General features: G+C 39.2%; 2 protein-coding genes across 5 annotated transcripts in view; one reads left to right on the top strand and one right to left on the bottom strand.

The window, feature by feature from the left end:
• RAVER2 (ribonucleoprotein, PTB binding 2) overlaps nucleotides 1-10,215 on the top strand; it is a 93,343-nt gene extending 83,128 nt beyond the window's left edge. For both annotated transcript variants that reach the window (XM_023210246.2, XM_023210256.2), the window contains exon 12: nucleotides 7,892-10,215. In XM_023210246.2, the coding sequence (XP_023066014.1) occupies nucleotides 7,892-8,038 (147 nt within the window). In that variant the 3' untranslated portion in view covers nucleotides 8,039-10,215. The remainder of the gene's footprint in view (nucleotides 1-7,891) is intronic.
• JAK1 (Janus kinase 1) overlaps nucleotides 10,212-12,769 on the bottom strand; it is a 132,954-nt gene continuing 130,396 nt past the window's right edge. For 2 of the 3 annotated variants that reach the window (XM_023210216.1, XM_023210224.2), the window contains 2 exons: nucleotides 12,378-12,488; nucleotides 10,212-11,630 (listed from right to left, as the gene is read on the bottom strand). In XM_023210216.1, coding sequence (XP_023065984.1) covers nucleotides 11,535-11,630; nucleotides 12,378-12,488 — 207 coding nt within the window. In that variant the 3' untranslated portion in view covers nucleotides 10,212-11,534. The remainder of the gene's footprint in view (nucleotides 11,631-12,377; nucleotides 12,489-12,769) is intronic. The other variant, XM_023210233.2, reaches the window with a different exon arrangement.

The following is a 12,769-nucleotide window of genomic DNA, read 5'->3' as shown; positions in this document are numbered from 1 at the left end:
AAGCTTCAACTGTACTAAACAGAGAATAGCATTTTCATTTAGTATTTTAGAGATCCTAAAAGTAGCTAGTTATAAGCAAACAGATCAGATTAGAAATCAGTTTTAAATGCACTACCCCTTCCATTTCTCTAGTTAGTTATACAGAATTGCCATTGAGCTGTAGTTATTAATTTTCTCAAAAACTGTATGTCTTGAACATTTGAACTGTGATTGAGAAAACTTAAATCAGAAATAAATTATTTAAAAAATTGTAGTATACATTCTAGCAGTAATAATAGCATTAGAGTCAGCTATGTAAATCTGTCAATGTGAATGTACAAATTGAGTTTGAAATTTCAGATTCTGAGGTCCATCTGTGTCAAATGGTTGGGAGAAGCCTACCTTAAAAGAGAAGCTTTTAAGCCACTTTATTAAATGTCTATTAAACACCTAAATCTAACATCTAATTATAGTTTGTCAAAGACAAAACATTTCACCCTTCCCCTTTAATTAAAATAGGTAAAATAGGTCAAAATATATCTTAAGCATCTTTCCAGTTTGACATAGTCATTAGTCTCAATAATGTAAAGAAAAATGTAAGAGTTTTTTCAGCTGTTTAATATGACTGCTTACGTTGTGATTTTTTTTTTTTTTTTTTGAGAAAGAGTCTTGCTCTGTCGCCCAGGCTGGGGTGCAGTGGCACAATCTCGGCTCACTGCAACCTCCACCTCCTGGGTTCAAGTGATTCTCCTGCCTCAGCCTCCTGAGTAGCTGGGATTACAGGCGCCCACCACCATGCCCAGCTAATTTTTGTATTTTTAGTAGAGATGGGGTTTCACCACGTTGACCAGGCTGGTCTTGAACTCCTGACCTCAAGTGATCTGCCTGCCTTGGTCTCCCAAAGTGCTAGGATTACAGGCCTGTGCCAGTGCGCCCGGCCTGATTTTGATTTTTCATTTGACAGTTGCCATACGTGGCAGTTGTCCAGCATGCAGCACAGCAGTGTTATCTGCTTGCACAGTGTGTTCTTGTGTTGCCCTGATTCCAGGGATCTCCCCTGCCAGGAGGCTGACTGCCTGTTTCAGGGAATCAACCACAGAATATATGATGAGATGATGTGATGAGGGAAGAGGAAAGAAAAATGAACAAAAGACCTGGAAAATGCTTGGTCCTTTCATACAGAGCCTAATGCTGCCACCCAGTGGTCAAACAATGCAGGCCGACTTGCCAAAAAGTACATTATATTATGTAATGAATGCTGTGTGGATTTTTGTATGGACCATGATAGATCCGAATGTTGTGACAAACACCTGTCATACAAAATATGTTTTAAAACATAAGCCCACTTTAAACAACAATTATGGGAGCACAGGTTATCTATATATTAACCCTAGACAATAAGTTGGAAAGTACTTTTAAAAAGTGATTTTGGTTAAAAACTGGAATTAAGGAAAGCAAGCTATTGAAATGTATTTTGGCTGGGCGCGGTGGCTCATGCTTATAATTCCAGCATTTTGGGAGGCTGAGGTGGGTGGATCACCTAAGGTCAGGAGTTCAAGACCAACCTGGCCAACATGGGGAAACCCTATCTCTACAGAAAATACAAAAAATTAGCCAGGTGTGGTGGTGCATGCTTGTAATCCCAGCTACTCAGGAGTCTGAGGCAGGAGAATCGCTTGAGCCCAGGAGGCAGAGGCTGCAGTGAGCTGAGATCCCGCCATTGCACTCCAGCTTAGGCAGCAGAGCAAGACCCTGTCTCCAAAAAAAAAAAAAAAAAAAAATTAGTGCTGTGCAATACCTTTTTGGGGATGAATCGTTAAATCCAATGTTAGGACTTAACCATTATTCATATGAAGAAAGACAAGTAGCTGAGAGGCAAACATAAATATGAACATTGGAAACATTTATGTGTGTATATATGAGATAGAGACATTTTTTATTAGTTATATCATTAATGTCACAGAATGAAGCATATAGATTTTGAAACATTTTTAACAATGGGAGAAAGTTATATTTTTAAATAAAATTTTTAAAATGTTTAATGCAGAAATGATAATAAAATTAATTCATGTTTCTGTAGGTCTGAAATCTAAAAGCTGGACTTGAAGCTATAAGAAAGGGACATTAGGGGCTTGATTCAGATCTCAGGAGAACTAGTGCAGTCCAATTTTGGTTCTCCATATACCTGACTCCACTGAAGAGACAAGACTTAGAAAAGGTGAAGTGGAGCTGAAGGTAAGGGTGAGACTGAGGAGTCCTAGAGGCAGAATTTTCTGAAAACAAATTTCATTTTGTATTTAAAGGACTACCTGCTAAATGCTTATATTCTTTTCAGAAGAACAACAATAATAAATACCTTTAATTGGACTGATAGCAGATGAGCCTAATGGAATTCACTGTTGATATTAACATATCCCAAAGGAATCTTCTAAGGGATAGTCAAGATTCCCCTTTCCCCAATTCTTATGAGAGCTATGAAAACTAGCCACCAGTTCAATTATTGACATGAGCTTAAAAATTGAGCTTAAGATACATTGTAAGTAGTAAACTGGCAGTCAGCAAATGATATGGTGACATTCTGTTTCTGCATTCACTTGGAAATGAATGGGATAAAAGAAAGTCTACATTTACATGAAAATAAAAAGATTTGCTTTAATAAAAGAAAGAAAATAATTTTTTTAAAATCCAAGATAAAATAGCAACTGCATAGAGAATGGGTTTCATAGTAGATGTGTGCAAAAGATTAGATTGGTGAGCAACAGTTAAAAGAGCCAACTAATTTGAAATTCTGACGAGAGGGTAGCTGCCCAAAGTGAGAAGCACGTTAATCTTTGCTTTGGTAGGCTCTAGTAGATTATGGTGTCCAGTTTTTCCATGCCAGAGTGTCAGAAACCATAGCCCATGACTATTTGCTGAAGGAATTGGGAATGCATGTTTAGAAAATATTTTTTGAAAGGTATTCATTTACTCATTCAACCAGTATATACTGAATGTCTACTATATGACAGGATTGTTCTAGGCGCTAGGGATATGGCAATGAACAAAAATCAAAATTCTTATAAGAATGGAACTTACATTTAGGGAAAATAATTAGTAAAAGGAACAGTGATCGCTGCAGAGAAAATAAAGTGAAGGCTAAAGAGTGTCTGGGAAGACTTGGAGTTTAAATATGTGGTCAAGGAAGGGTTCATTGTAAAACTGATTCTTGGGCAAAGACCAGAGCTTTAGGGAGTGTGCTACATGAGTATCTATGTAAAGTGCATTCCAGGGACAGGGAACAGCAAGTGCAGGGATTCTGAGGCAGAAACATGCTTGGTCTGTTAAAGGAACAGCAAGCGACCTTTAGGGCAGATGAGGAGGGAGCAAAGTGGAGAATAGGAGATGAAGTCACAGTGGGGTGGGGGAGGCAGAGCACACAGACAGTTTGTGACCTTTTAGGCCCTTGTAAGGACTTTGGCTTTTACTCTAAGATAGAAAGCCATTGGAATGTTTTGAGTATAGGGATAATTGACTGTATTTATAGTTTAATATGTCTAGCTGCTGTGTTAAATAATGAATGTAAAACATAGCAGGGTCAGTTAGGAAGCTGCTGTGGTACAATTCAAATAAAAATGCTGACTTGGACAAGCCTGGAAGCAGCAGAGGCAGTGATATATGGCTGGACTGGAGACATTTTTTGGAAGGTGGAGTCAATGGGGTATACGAGGGTAAGAGAGGAGCCAAGGCCCCAAGAGTTTTGGCCTAGAAAAATGAATTTGTTACTGATTGAGATGGGCAAGACTGTGGGGGTGGAACAAGTTTTATGGGTACGTTTTAGACGTAAGATCCCTAAGTGAAGATGTTCCCTATTGGTGTTCATTATACAAGTCTGGAGGTGAGGGGAGAGTTATAGGCAGAGGTATCTATTTGAGAACCATCATATTCCTGTGAATTGCTGTAATTGTGAATTGCATGAAATTGGATGAGATCACCAAGGAAGTGAGGGTAAGTAAAGAGACCAGGAGTCAGTCACTGTGTGTCTTAAGATTTCTCTTTTGATTTTGTTTTCTTGGTGAAATAGAAAGCAAAGCATCAGCTGAGAGTGAAGATGAGGGTGTATTGCTGGAGCTTCGAGAAAAGAGAAGGCTTGAAATAGTCACTTAGGGGAGGGGAGATAAGTGGGTAGGGTAGGGTGGGGATATAGTAGGATTGCCCAGGGGCACGAAAGTGAGGGGCCTCCATTGAAGTTATGCCCATTCTGATAAGGAAGTATTAAACTTGGATTGTACTTCCAAAGTACAGAATGGAACCACTGGGTGCAAACTATTCATAGAGTGGTTTCAGCCAACCCTAAAAAAGACCCTGCTAAAGATGAAGTCCTCTAAAATGACTATTGTGTTTATTTGATTTCCACCTGAATATTAGACTTGTAAAACTAGAATATTACAACTTCTCTCAAGGTCTTCCTTTTGTTTAGTATTCAAAGCATAAATGCTCATCAAAATTGTTTTCATAGGCTGGGCGCTGTGGCTCAAGCCTGTAATCCCAGCACTTTGGGAGGCCGAGACGGGCAGATCACGAGGTCAGGAGATCGAGACCATCCTGGCTAACCCGGTGAAACCCCGTCTCTACTAAAAAATACAAAAAAAAAAAAAAAACTAGCCAGGCGACGTGGCGGGCGCCTGTAGTCCCAGCTACTCGGGAGGCTGAGGCAGGAGAATGGAGTGAAACCGGGAGGCGGAGCTTGCAGTGAGCTGAGATCTAGCCACTGCAATCCAGCCTGGGCGACAAAGTGAGACTCCGTCTCAAAAAAAACAAAACAAAACAAAACAAAACAAAAAACAAATTGTTTTCAGATTTTCTAAGTATACCACTTTGTTCTGTCTCATCTGTAAGTTTCATGCTAAATTTTAAATCAAGTCTTAAATCACATGTAATCTGTGTGTGTTTGCTCACATGCATGTGAAGGGAGAAGTTCAATAGCCTCCTGGTGAAACCTAATAATGCCTGTCTCCTTCATTGCCATACTTTTTACACTGCTTATTAATCTTGCCATATTCCAAGATCAAGGGTATGGTTCTGTTTATAGTCCTTAGCCTGGCATTCCAGCCCTCCATAACTGAGGCCAGCTTCATTTTTCAACCTCATTTGCCACTGCCCTCTTCTGCCTGCCAGCTGCTACCATCACAGGCCTGGCTTTTTTGCCATTTGCCTTCGCATAGGCCCTGCCTTTCTCCTGGAAGGGTCACTGCCTGTCTCCTCATGTCCATATGTGACCTCACTTCCAATCCTAACTCAGATGCCATCTCATCCATGAAACCAGTGCCTGTACCCTTCAGGCCCCCTCCCCCATTTTCCTTGTCTGTGAAAAGCTTTAGCACTTCACTTCTATTTCTCTTTTGTCAAAGTGGAAGTCCCCTTTTAGAATTATGTTTTGCATTCCTCTTCCTTCCCCTCCTAGGATATGAGCTATGGGAGGGCATAGTCCAAGTTTCATTCATCCAGGTAAACCTCATAGCACACAAACCCAGTGCCCGCAATAGATCACTTATGAAGGAATGGATGTCTATATCCTGCAAATACAAAATAGAAGGAAAAATATTTGCTAACTTTATATTCTTTCCCTCTTTTGTGTTTTGTTGTGGTGGTGGTGGTGGTTCTTATGTAGGAATTTATTTCTCCCAGAGCACTGAGCTTTGTTTCAAAATTTTAAATCATCATTCCCCATTCACCAGTCCTTAGACTAGAAGTTAGATATCTTTGATAGGGCATATCAGAAGGATTACCTTTCTCCCAGTATCACAAGGGCTGTAGTGAAACCCATTTTTTTTTTAAGGTTTAAATTTTTAATTGTGATAAAAACATAAAATTACTATTAAATATTTAAGTGTACAGTTTATTAATGTTCAGTATATTTACATTATTTTGCAACAGATCTCTAGATTTTCATTTTACAAAAAATCTGATGATAAACTACTTTTCCCGCTCTCTCCCTCAGCTCCTGAAGAGAACATCATTTGACTTTCTGTTTTTATAACTGGGACTTTTATATCTCACATTAGTGTAATCATACCATGTCTGTCTCTTTTTGAATGTCTTATTTTACTCAACGTAATGTTTGCAGGCTTTGTCTTTATTGTAAGATGAGTGACACCCACTTTCATTTCCTGTTCTAATTTTTTCCTGTTCTGCTCAGTGAAGTTTTTTGCTGATCTCATAGGTCTCAGTTGGTTCTGTGAATGGTGTAGCAGCATTGGGAAGCCCTTTGAATAAAAGAATGAAATAAATTTCCTATCTGGCTTCTGACAGTGAAGATGGTATAGAAAGACAGAAACCCAGGCTGCTGCTTTGCTGCATGCCAAGACACGAAAGAATAGATAATTAAATGGCGAGAAGAATTGGGGAAGGTGGGTGAGAAGAGCAGGAGCATCCCAGATCCCAGAGTGAACTGTCTGCTTCCCTCCCCCAGTCTTTGGAAAATCTATTTATAGAATGGACTGATGACTTACAAGAGGAGGAAAGCTGCTAAAAAGAATTCTTTATACCTGAAGTAAGGTCTGACGGTGTTAGTGGCTGGGGTTCAACATTCAGAAAGATCACCTACCAGCGAAGGGGCCCTAATGAAGAAGGCAGCTGGAGAGAGTAATGAAGAGGCTGGACACTGGGAGGAAGGGTTTTTGGGGCAGAGGCTCCGCCTAAGAGGTGAGCAAGCTGTGTGGTGCAGCAGCCCTTCTCTAGGGCTGAACCCCTTGTCACCATCAACTCAGCTTCGACAACTATCAACTTACGGCCGGTCTCCTTTCATCTACCCTCTCACCCCCCTTCCAACATATTCCAGCACAAACCCCAGATATACTTTACTACTAGGAAAAAAAAAAGTCGAGGCAGAAATTCAAGCCAGATTCTTTGCCCATCAGCTTCACTCCTTTACAATGGCTTGTGCGAAGACGCTTTGTATCGGCCTGTCCCCACGGTAAGCCACATTGAAATGAAGTACCAGAGGACGAAGTCTGGTCATCCCTCTTCCTAACATGGACCAGTGAGAACTACTTTAGCAAGGAGTTGAGAGAGATGTATCATCTGTTCCCTCTGAGGCTGGCTGCACTTTTAAAAATTGTGACTGTTGTTGGTTCAAAAACAATTGCAGTTTTAATTGCAACGTGAGAAGGCTCCTGTGTGTTGCTGGAAGCTTTACTCATCAGTCATTTCTAAGTTCTTGCATATTAAGTCACATAATTCTGCTTTGATAAGCTTGTTGCACTTATTTTTGTAAAAGCTAAAACTAAGAGGCATTAAGCTGAGCAGTGCTACACCATCTGATTTGCTGTGCTATCACTGTGACCGCTTGTGAGGACATTCGGCCCACTTTCAGGTTAGAATCTCTGGGATGGTGCCTGAAAATCTGCAGTTTAGTATGCTCACCAGGTGATTATTGTGGAGACCAAAGCTCTTGAGTTTCCCATTGCTCTCTAGAATGTACCCTGTTGTTTTCCTTGATGTCATTTGTCAGTTTCTACACCTACTGATTTATTCTCTCACCACTCCTCGTCACCAGGCACACTTAACATCTAATTCAGTATGCAGCTTGATTGACATTCGGTGTTGATACTCTGATTCCGTGGGTTTAACTAGCTGTGATCAGCAGAAGCAACTGCACGCAGTGCTCTCATTTTTTTCTTTTCCCAGAATGTTGGGGTTGGGAGTGAAGGTGCTGAGACTGGTTTGTGTGTGTCCTGCAGAAGTTCCAAAGGTGATGTTGATACAGAAATTTAAAAGTCTTATTTAAGAAAGGGGTTGTGTATTTTTTGAGAGTTTGGGTATTTATCCTGTTGTCTGTATTTACCAACTCAAAGTAGAATGCTTTTCTTATAAATCTTTAATGAATAAGCCAACTTTAGATTTTAAAACTAGCTGTAATTTTATTTTCTCATAGGTGTCATCTTTAAGAAATGAAAAGCGAGGCTCATCATATCTCATCTCTGCCCCAGAAGGTGGTTCAGTGGAATGTGTTGACCAGCATTCTCAGGGCACAGGAGCATATTACATGGAAACTTACTTAAAAAAGAAGCGAGTGTACTGAGTTAAGCTCTCTCCTAATAATCCCCTAAGGTTCTCTGCAGTATCTCTGCTGTTCATCGCTGCCTTAACTTCATTCAAACTAGCCATATCCTTTAAATACGGGTTTATAATTTCCCAGAAGGAACTGTGTTGTGCAGCAGGCAGAAATGCCAAATAAAAAATAGCAATAAGAAGAGACATCTATTGAGGACATTTTCCACTAGAGTCAGATGCATCTTAATCAGTGTGCTAACTTACAATCCATTGGAGAAACTAATAATGTTCCAGTATTCCTTGTTTGAGGACTGGGAATAATTTTGACACCATATATACAAGTTTGAAGCAATAAATGGGAAGCAGTGCTGTTTCCCGAGCCTTAGAAGAATGAGTTTCCTATAAGCCAATGTGCATTTCAATTTACTTTCCCTAGAATTGCATTTTTAGATTTTTAAGACTTTTCCTAGAACTACAAGGGTGCAAGTACCAAATGTGCTGATGGTAATATTATAAAGATGCTCTACATGCACACTCAATTGCACCCACACACCAGCCACGCAAAATTAAACCCGGTAAGAGAGTGACAGTCATGTCAGAGGTATCCAGTACTACCGATGCTTTAAGATGTTGTTTACCATTTATACCTTCTGTGAAAAATAGAAGGTATTTTAAGAAAAGTAGCTTTGGCGATCTAATAAAGGGGTTGGCAAACTACAGCCTTGGGCCACATTTGGTCTACCACCCGCTTTTGTGCTGCCTGCAAGCTAAGACTAATGTTTACATTTTTAAATGGTTGGAGGAAAAAAGAAAATTTATGACGTGAAATTTATATGAAATTGAGATTTCAGTGTCCATAAATAAAATTTTATTGGGACGTTGCCATACTCATTCATTTACGTGTTGTCTGTGGCACGCCTATGCTACAATGGCAGAACTGATTAGCTTCAACAGAGACTGTATGGCCTGCAAAGACCATATGGCCCAAAATTTTGACTCTCTGGCCATTTATACACAGTGTTTGCTGATCCCTCATCTAATAGCACTAATTCTAATAGCAGCTATTCCTTTTCATTCACCTAAAGACAGACCTTTCGCCTTTGAGACAGACTTGTAGGTGGAAAGGACCATGGGTTTCTGTGCTCCTTTCATACCATATACTAGTAATGATCTAATGACTAGAATGGGGCCTATTTTGATCACTAAATGCCCTATTTCCACAATATAGTAAAGCAGTCAATACTGCACTTGCTGATGGAGTCTTAAGGAGTCACAGTATGTATAACCACTCCGAGCTAATAAGCTATACCTCACTCTCTGCTCTCTCACTCTTTGATGGTGTATTAGGGTGAAAAATCAGTTATTTAACACAATTTACTTGTGAAAGAAGTTTTATCTTTACAGAATATGACTTTTGACATCACCATTTCTTGAAGACCTTGGTATTAAATGCATGAGAAACCTTTTGCCATCTAGAAATTTCTAAGTTTATTTATTGTTGTAAGACTGTAATTAATTGATAGGGAATTTGGGATCTCTATCCTGTGCTTTTTGAAGTCAGATCATTAAATATCTTGTCACTTTGGGGACTTGTTATTTTTAACTATGATGTGGATATCCTGTTTTAATTATGAAGTCTAGAATTGGTACATATGTTATATGCTTTGTAAAGAATTTCACTTGGTCTAATTTATTGCATATACTAGCTTCTGTTGGAAAATGACAGCTACAAAGTTTAAGGTAATAGTTCTAAGTATACTACCTATAAATAACTGATAAAAATTAGGCATCATCCAGTTATATAGCAGATGACTAATGGGTTTTTCACACCCTGCACTTCTCCTTCCTATTTTCCTGTTGCATTCAGCCTCTTCAGTGCTTAGTCACACCTCCACTATAGTGCAAACAGAAGAAAGGAAAGATGGTGAATTTTGCATCAGAGCTGCAAAGTGAAAGCAGGAAGAGGTTGAAGGAAGTAAAACAAAGGTGTCTGGACTACGGCACAGTGGACATGCCATCCATACTGGCCTGCGTCCCATTATCACTGGGCCCAATAATGAAGTGCAAATCACGTGGTGTTAGTAATAAGGACCATAACCCACCCCCTCCTCCCCCCAAAACTATACTGTTATTTTTCTATGTTAGCAAATTGTTTGAAATGCTTTGAAAATGAAATCTTAATATTAAAAGGCATATGCATGTAAAGTCTTTAGTATATTTATTTGTATAAAGAGTAAACAAAGTGCATCTAGAGTGGCCACAGGTTTGAGACAGAGACCTTGGTGTTGTAGGCTATGAACAAATTTAAATGGCAACTTTATTGCTGCCATTGAATCAATCCTGAATTTGGGCTCAACAGGTGAAAAGTAACAGTATCAAACAAATACTAAACAGCATAAGATTTTCAGACTCCTCTTGGTCACAAAGGCCTTAATAGTTCACATTGAATCAGTGACTAAACGTTTTTGATTACCCAGCTACCTCCAAGCAAACTGAAAACTGTCTAGTGGATCCTGAAGTTCATTAGTGCCTCTAGCGGGGTCTTCTTTCAAGTGTTGCACCACAGGGTGATGGTAAAAACAGGGATCAATCCTTGTAGATCGGTGGTAAGTACGGAAACACTCTAAGAACAGTGCAGCGTACGTGGTGTTCTGACTGCTTGCATACAGCATTCAAAACCAATGCTGGAATAGCTTGCTCCAAAGTGGTAGAGTTATAAAAGGACATACACTGACATTTCTTAAAAGCATGTGTAATAGCATCCAGGCTCTGGGAATGAGTTCTGATTAAAGATATACTGCTTAGGAAAGCACTGGGACAGGCTTAGTTCTCGAGAATTAACATGCAGCAAATCATCTATTCCACAGCTATCCCCCCGTGTAGAACCAGTTTTCTCAAAAATCGGTGCTAGTGGTCACCCAAGGGAATAGGAGCTAAGCCACTGGAGAAACAACTCAAAGGTTTAAGTCCTACTGGTGAGAGAATACAATCATTTTTGTACAGAAACAATATATACTACCTGGTATCTAATATTTTAAGAATGCACGATCTAGTACTGTATAGATATTGAAACCTGAGGGCTAGGTCCATCAATCTTTATGATTAATGTGCCAGCAAAACATTTCAGATCAGCTGGCAGCAGGGAAAAGCAATCATCTTCAGACATTATTTTGGTCAACTCCTCTTGTTTTCAAAAATCCCCTTTTGGTATGCAGTTGTGATGGTGAACTAGCCAAAGGAAATGGTGGCATATTCTTTCCACAAGGAGGAGTGCTTAAGTGCTTTCAAATATTTTGGTTGCCATTATGTGTCACTAAGTTACTGGTACCAAATTTAAAGAGGAACTCCTTACTCATATTAAGCACTACAGTGTGCCTTATATATGTATATGTACTCAAGTATAAGTTCAATGACTTTTTGGACAGAACACAAACTTTTTTCATTACAAATTTTTAAAAAATGGCTTGGGCATTTGTTGTGGGAGGAGGACTTGATAATCTGTGGAATTTAAATGTTATTCATGCTTATTTTAAAAGTGCTTCAAATCCTTCAATAAGGTTCTGAAAGCTTGTCCGATTGGATGGTTGGAATTCCCAGCATTTCCTCATAAGTTGATAAACCTGTAAAAAGAAAGAAAGAACAGTAAAAATGTTAGATTTGGGAACTTTAAAAAATATATAGAAACATCAAGAGTAAGAAAATAATTTTGGAAATGTAAATAACTTCTTAAAGACCAGAAAAACGAGTGTTTGAACAGTTTAAAACACAGAATATAGGATACAACTCTAGTTCATAAATAGTATTTTAACATTTGAGAAGCTCAAGGGTTGACTGACTGCAGTAAAATCCAGGTCATTCCTGTAAACCAGTTAGAGAGTGAAGCTGAATCTCAGTTCAGACTTCAACTTTCCAGACTGGCTGCCTCACTCTCTGACTCATACTGTTCAGTGTATCTTACGCAGTCTCAAGAGTTTTTAGTATTAAAGGGCTCAATTCACTTAGAAAACTGAATATACACCATAAATGCTACCAATAAGTGGGATAAACTAACTTACACACAAAAAATGCAATTTTATGTATTTGTCACACTAAGGCTACACCAAAACCTGTCCCTCTGGGGCAAGCAAGTGGATAAAGAGGGGTTGGCTTTTGGAGGGAATCCTTGCTCTGAACCTAACTGGTGGCTATCATCTATCCCCAAAGGCGATTTCTCAGTTATCTTATGTGAAATTCAGCTTCAGAAAACTATTTTATAGGACTTCACTGCATCATTTCCTCGCTCTCCCCTCTACCCATTTCTGGATAACTCAAGCTGCGAAAACATAATAGAAATGGAGTGTTATTACTGTGATGTGGCTCACAAATACCTCATCTGGACAGTTAGGTGGGCACGGCAGGCGTTTTCCTTCTTTTAATGTATTCACAAGTCTTGTGACTGTCATCTGGCCATGGGTTGGGCCTATCATTTTCAGGAACAACTATATAAAATAAAACCAAACAAAACGTTTAACTTTGCATGTATTTACATAAATGCCAAACAGATTAAGGTGAAATTTCTACAATCAACTGGAAATTTAAGTAGCAATAAAAAGGCTTTTCCCCTTAGTAACTTTAAATAAAAATCCAAAATCCTTATTAGCTTTCAATGATCTGTCTCTAACCAATGTCTTAGACTCTACCAACCACTCCTTGTGCTGGTCAAGGAGTCTGTCCCAAGAAAATGATCTGATTTAGGAATGAAGGAGGCGCAGACAAGGCT

This window comes from Piliocolobus tephrosceles, chromosome 1, assembly GCF_002776525.5.
Source record: "Piliocolobus tephrosceles isolate RC106 chromosome 1, ASM277652v3, whole genome shotgun sequence".
In the NCBI taxonomy this organism is placed as follows: domain Eukaryota; kingdom Metazoa; phylum Chordata; class Mammalia; order Primates; family Cercopithecidae; genus Piliocolobus; species Piliocolobus tephrosceles.
Note: the sequence above shows the minus strand (reverse complement) of the source record. Positions and strands in the feature narration are given on the sequence as shown.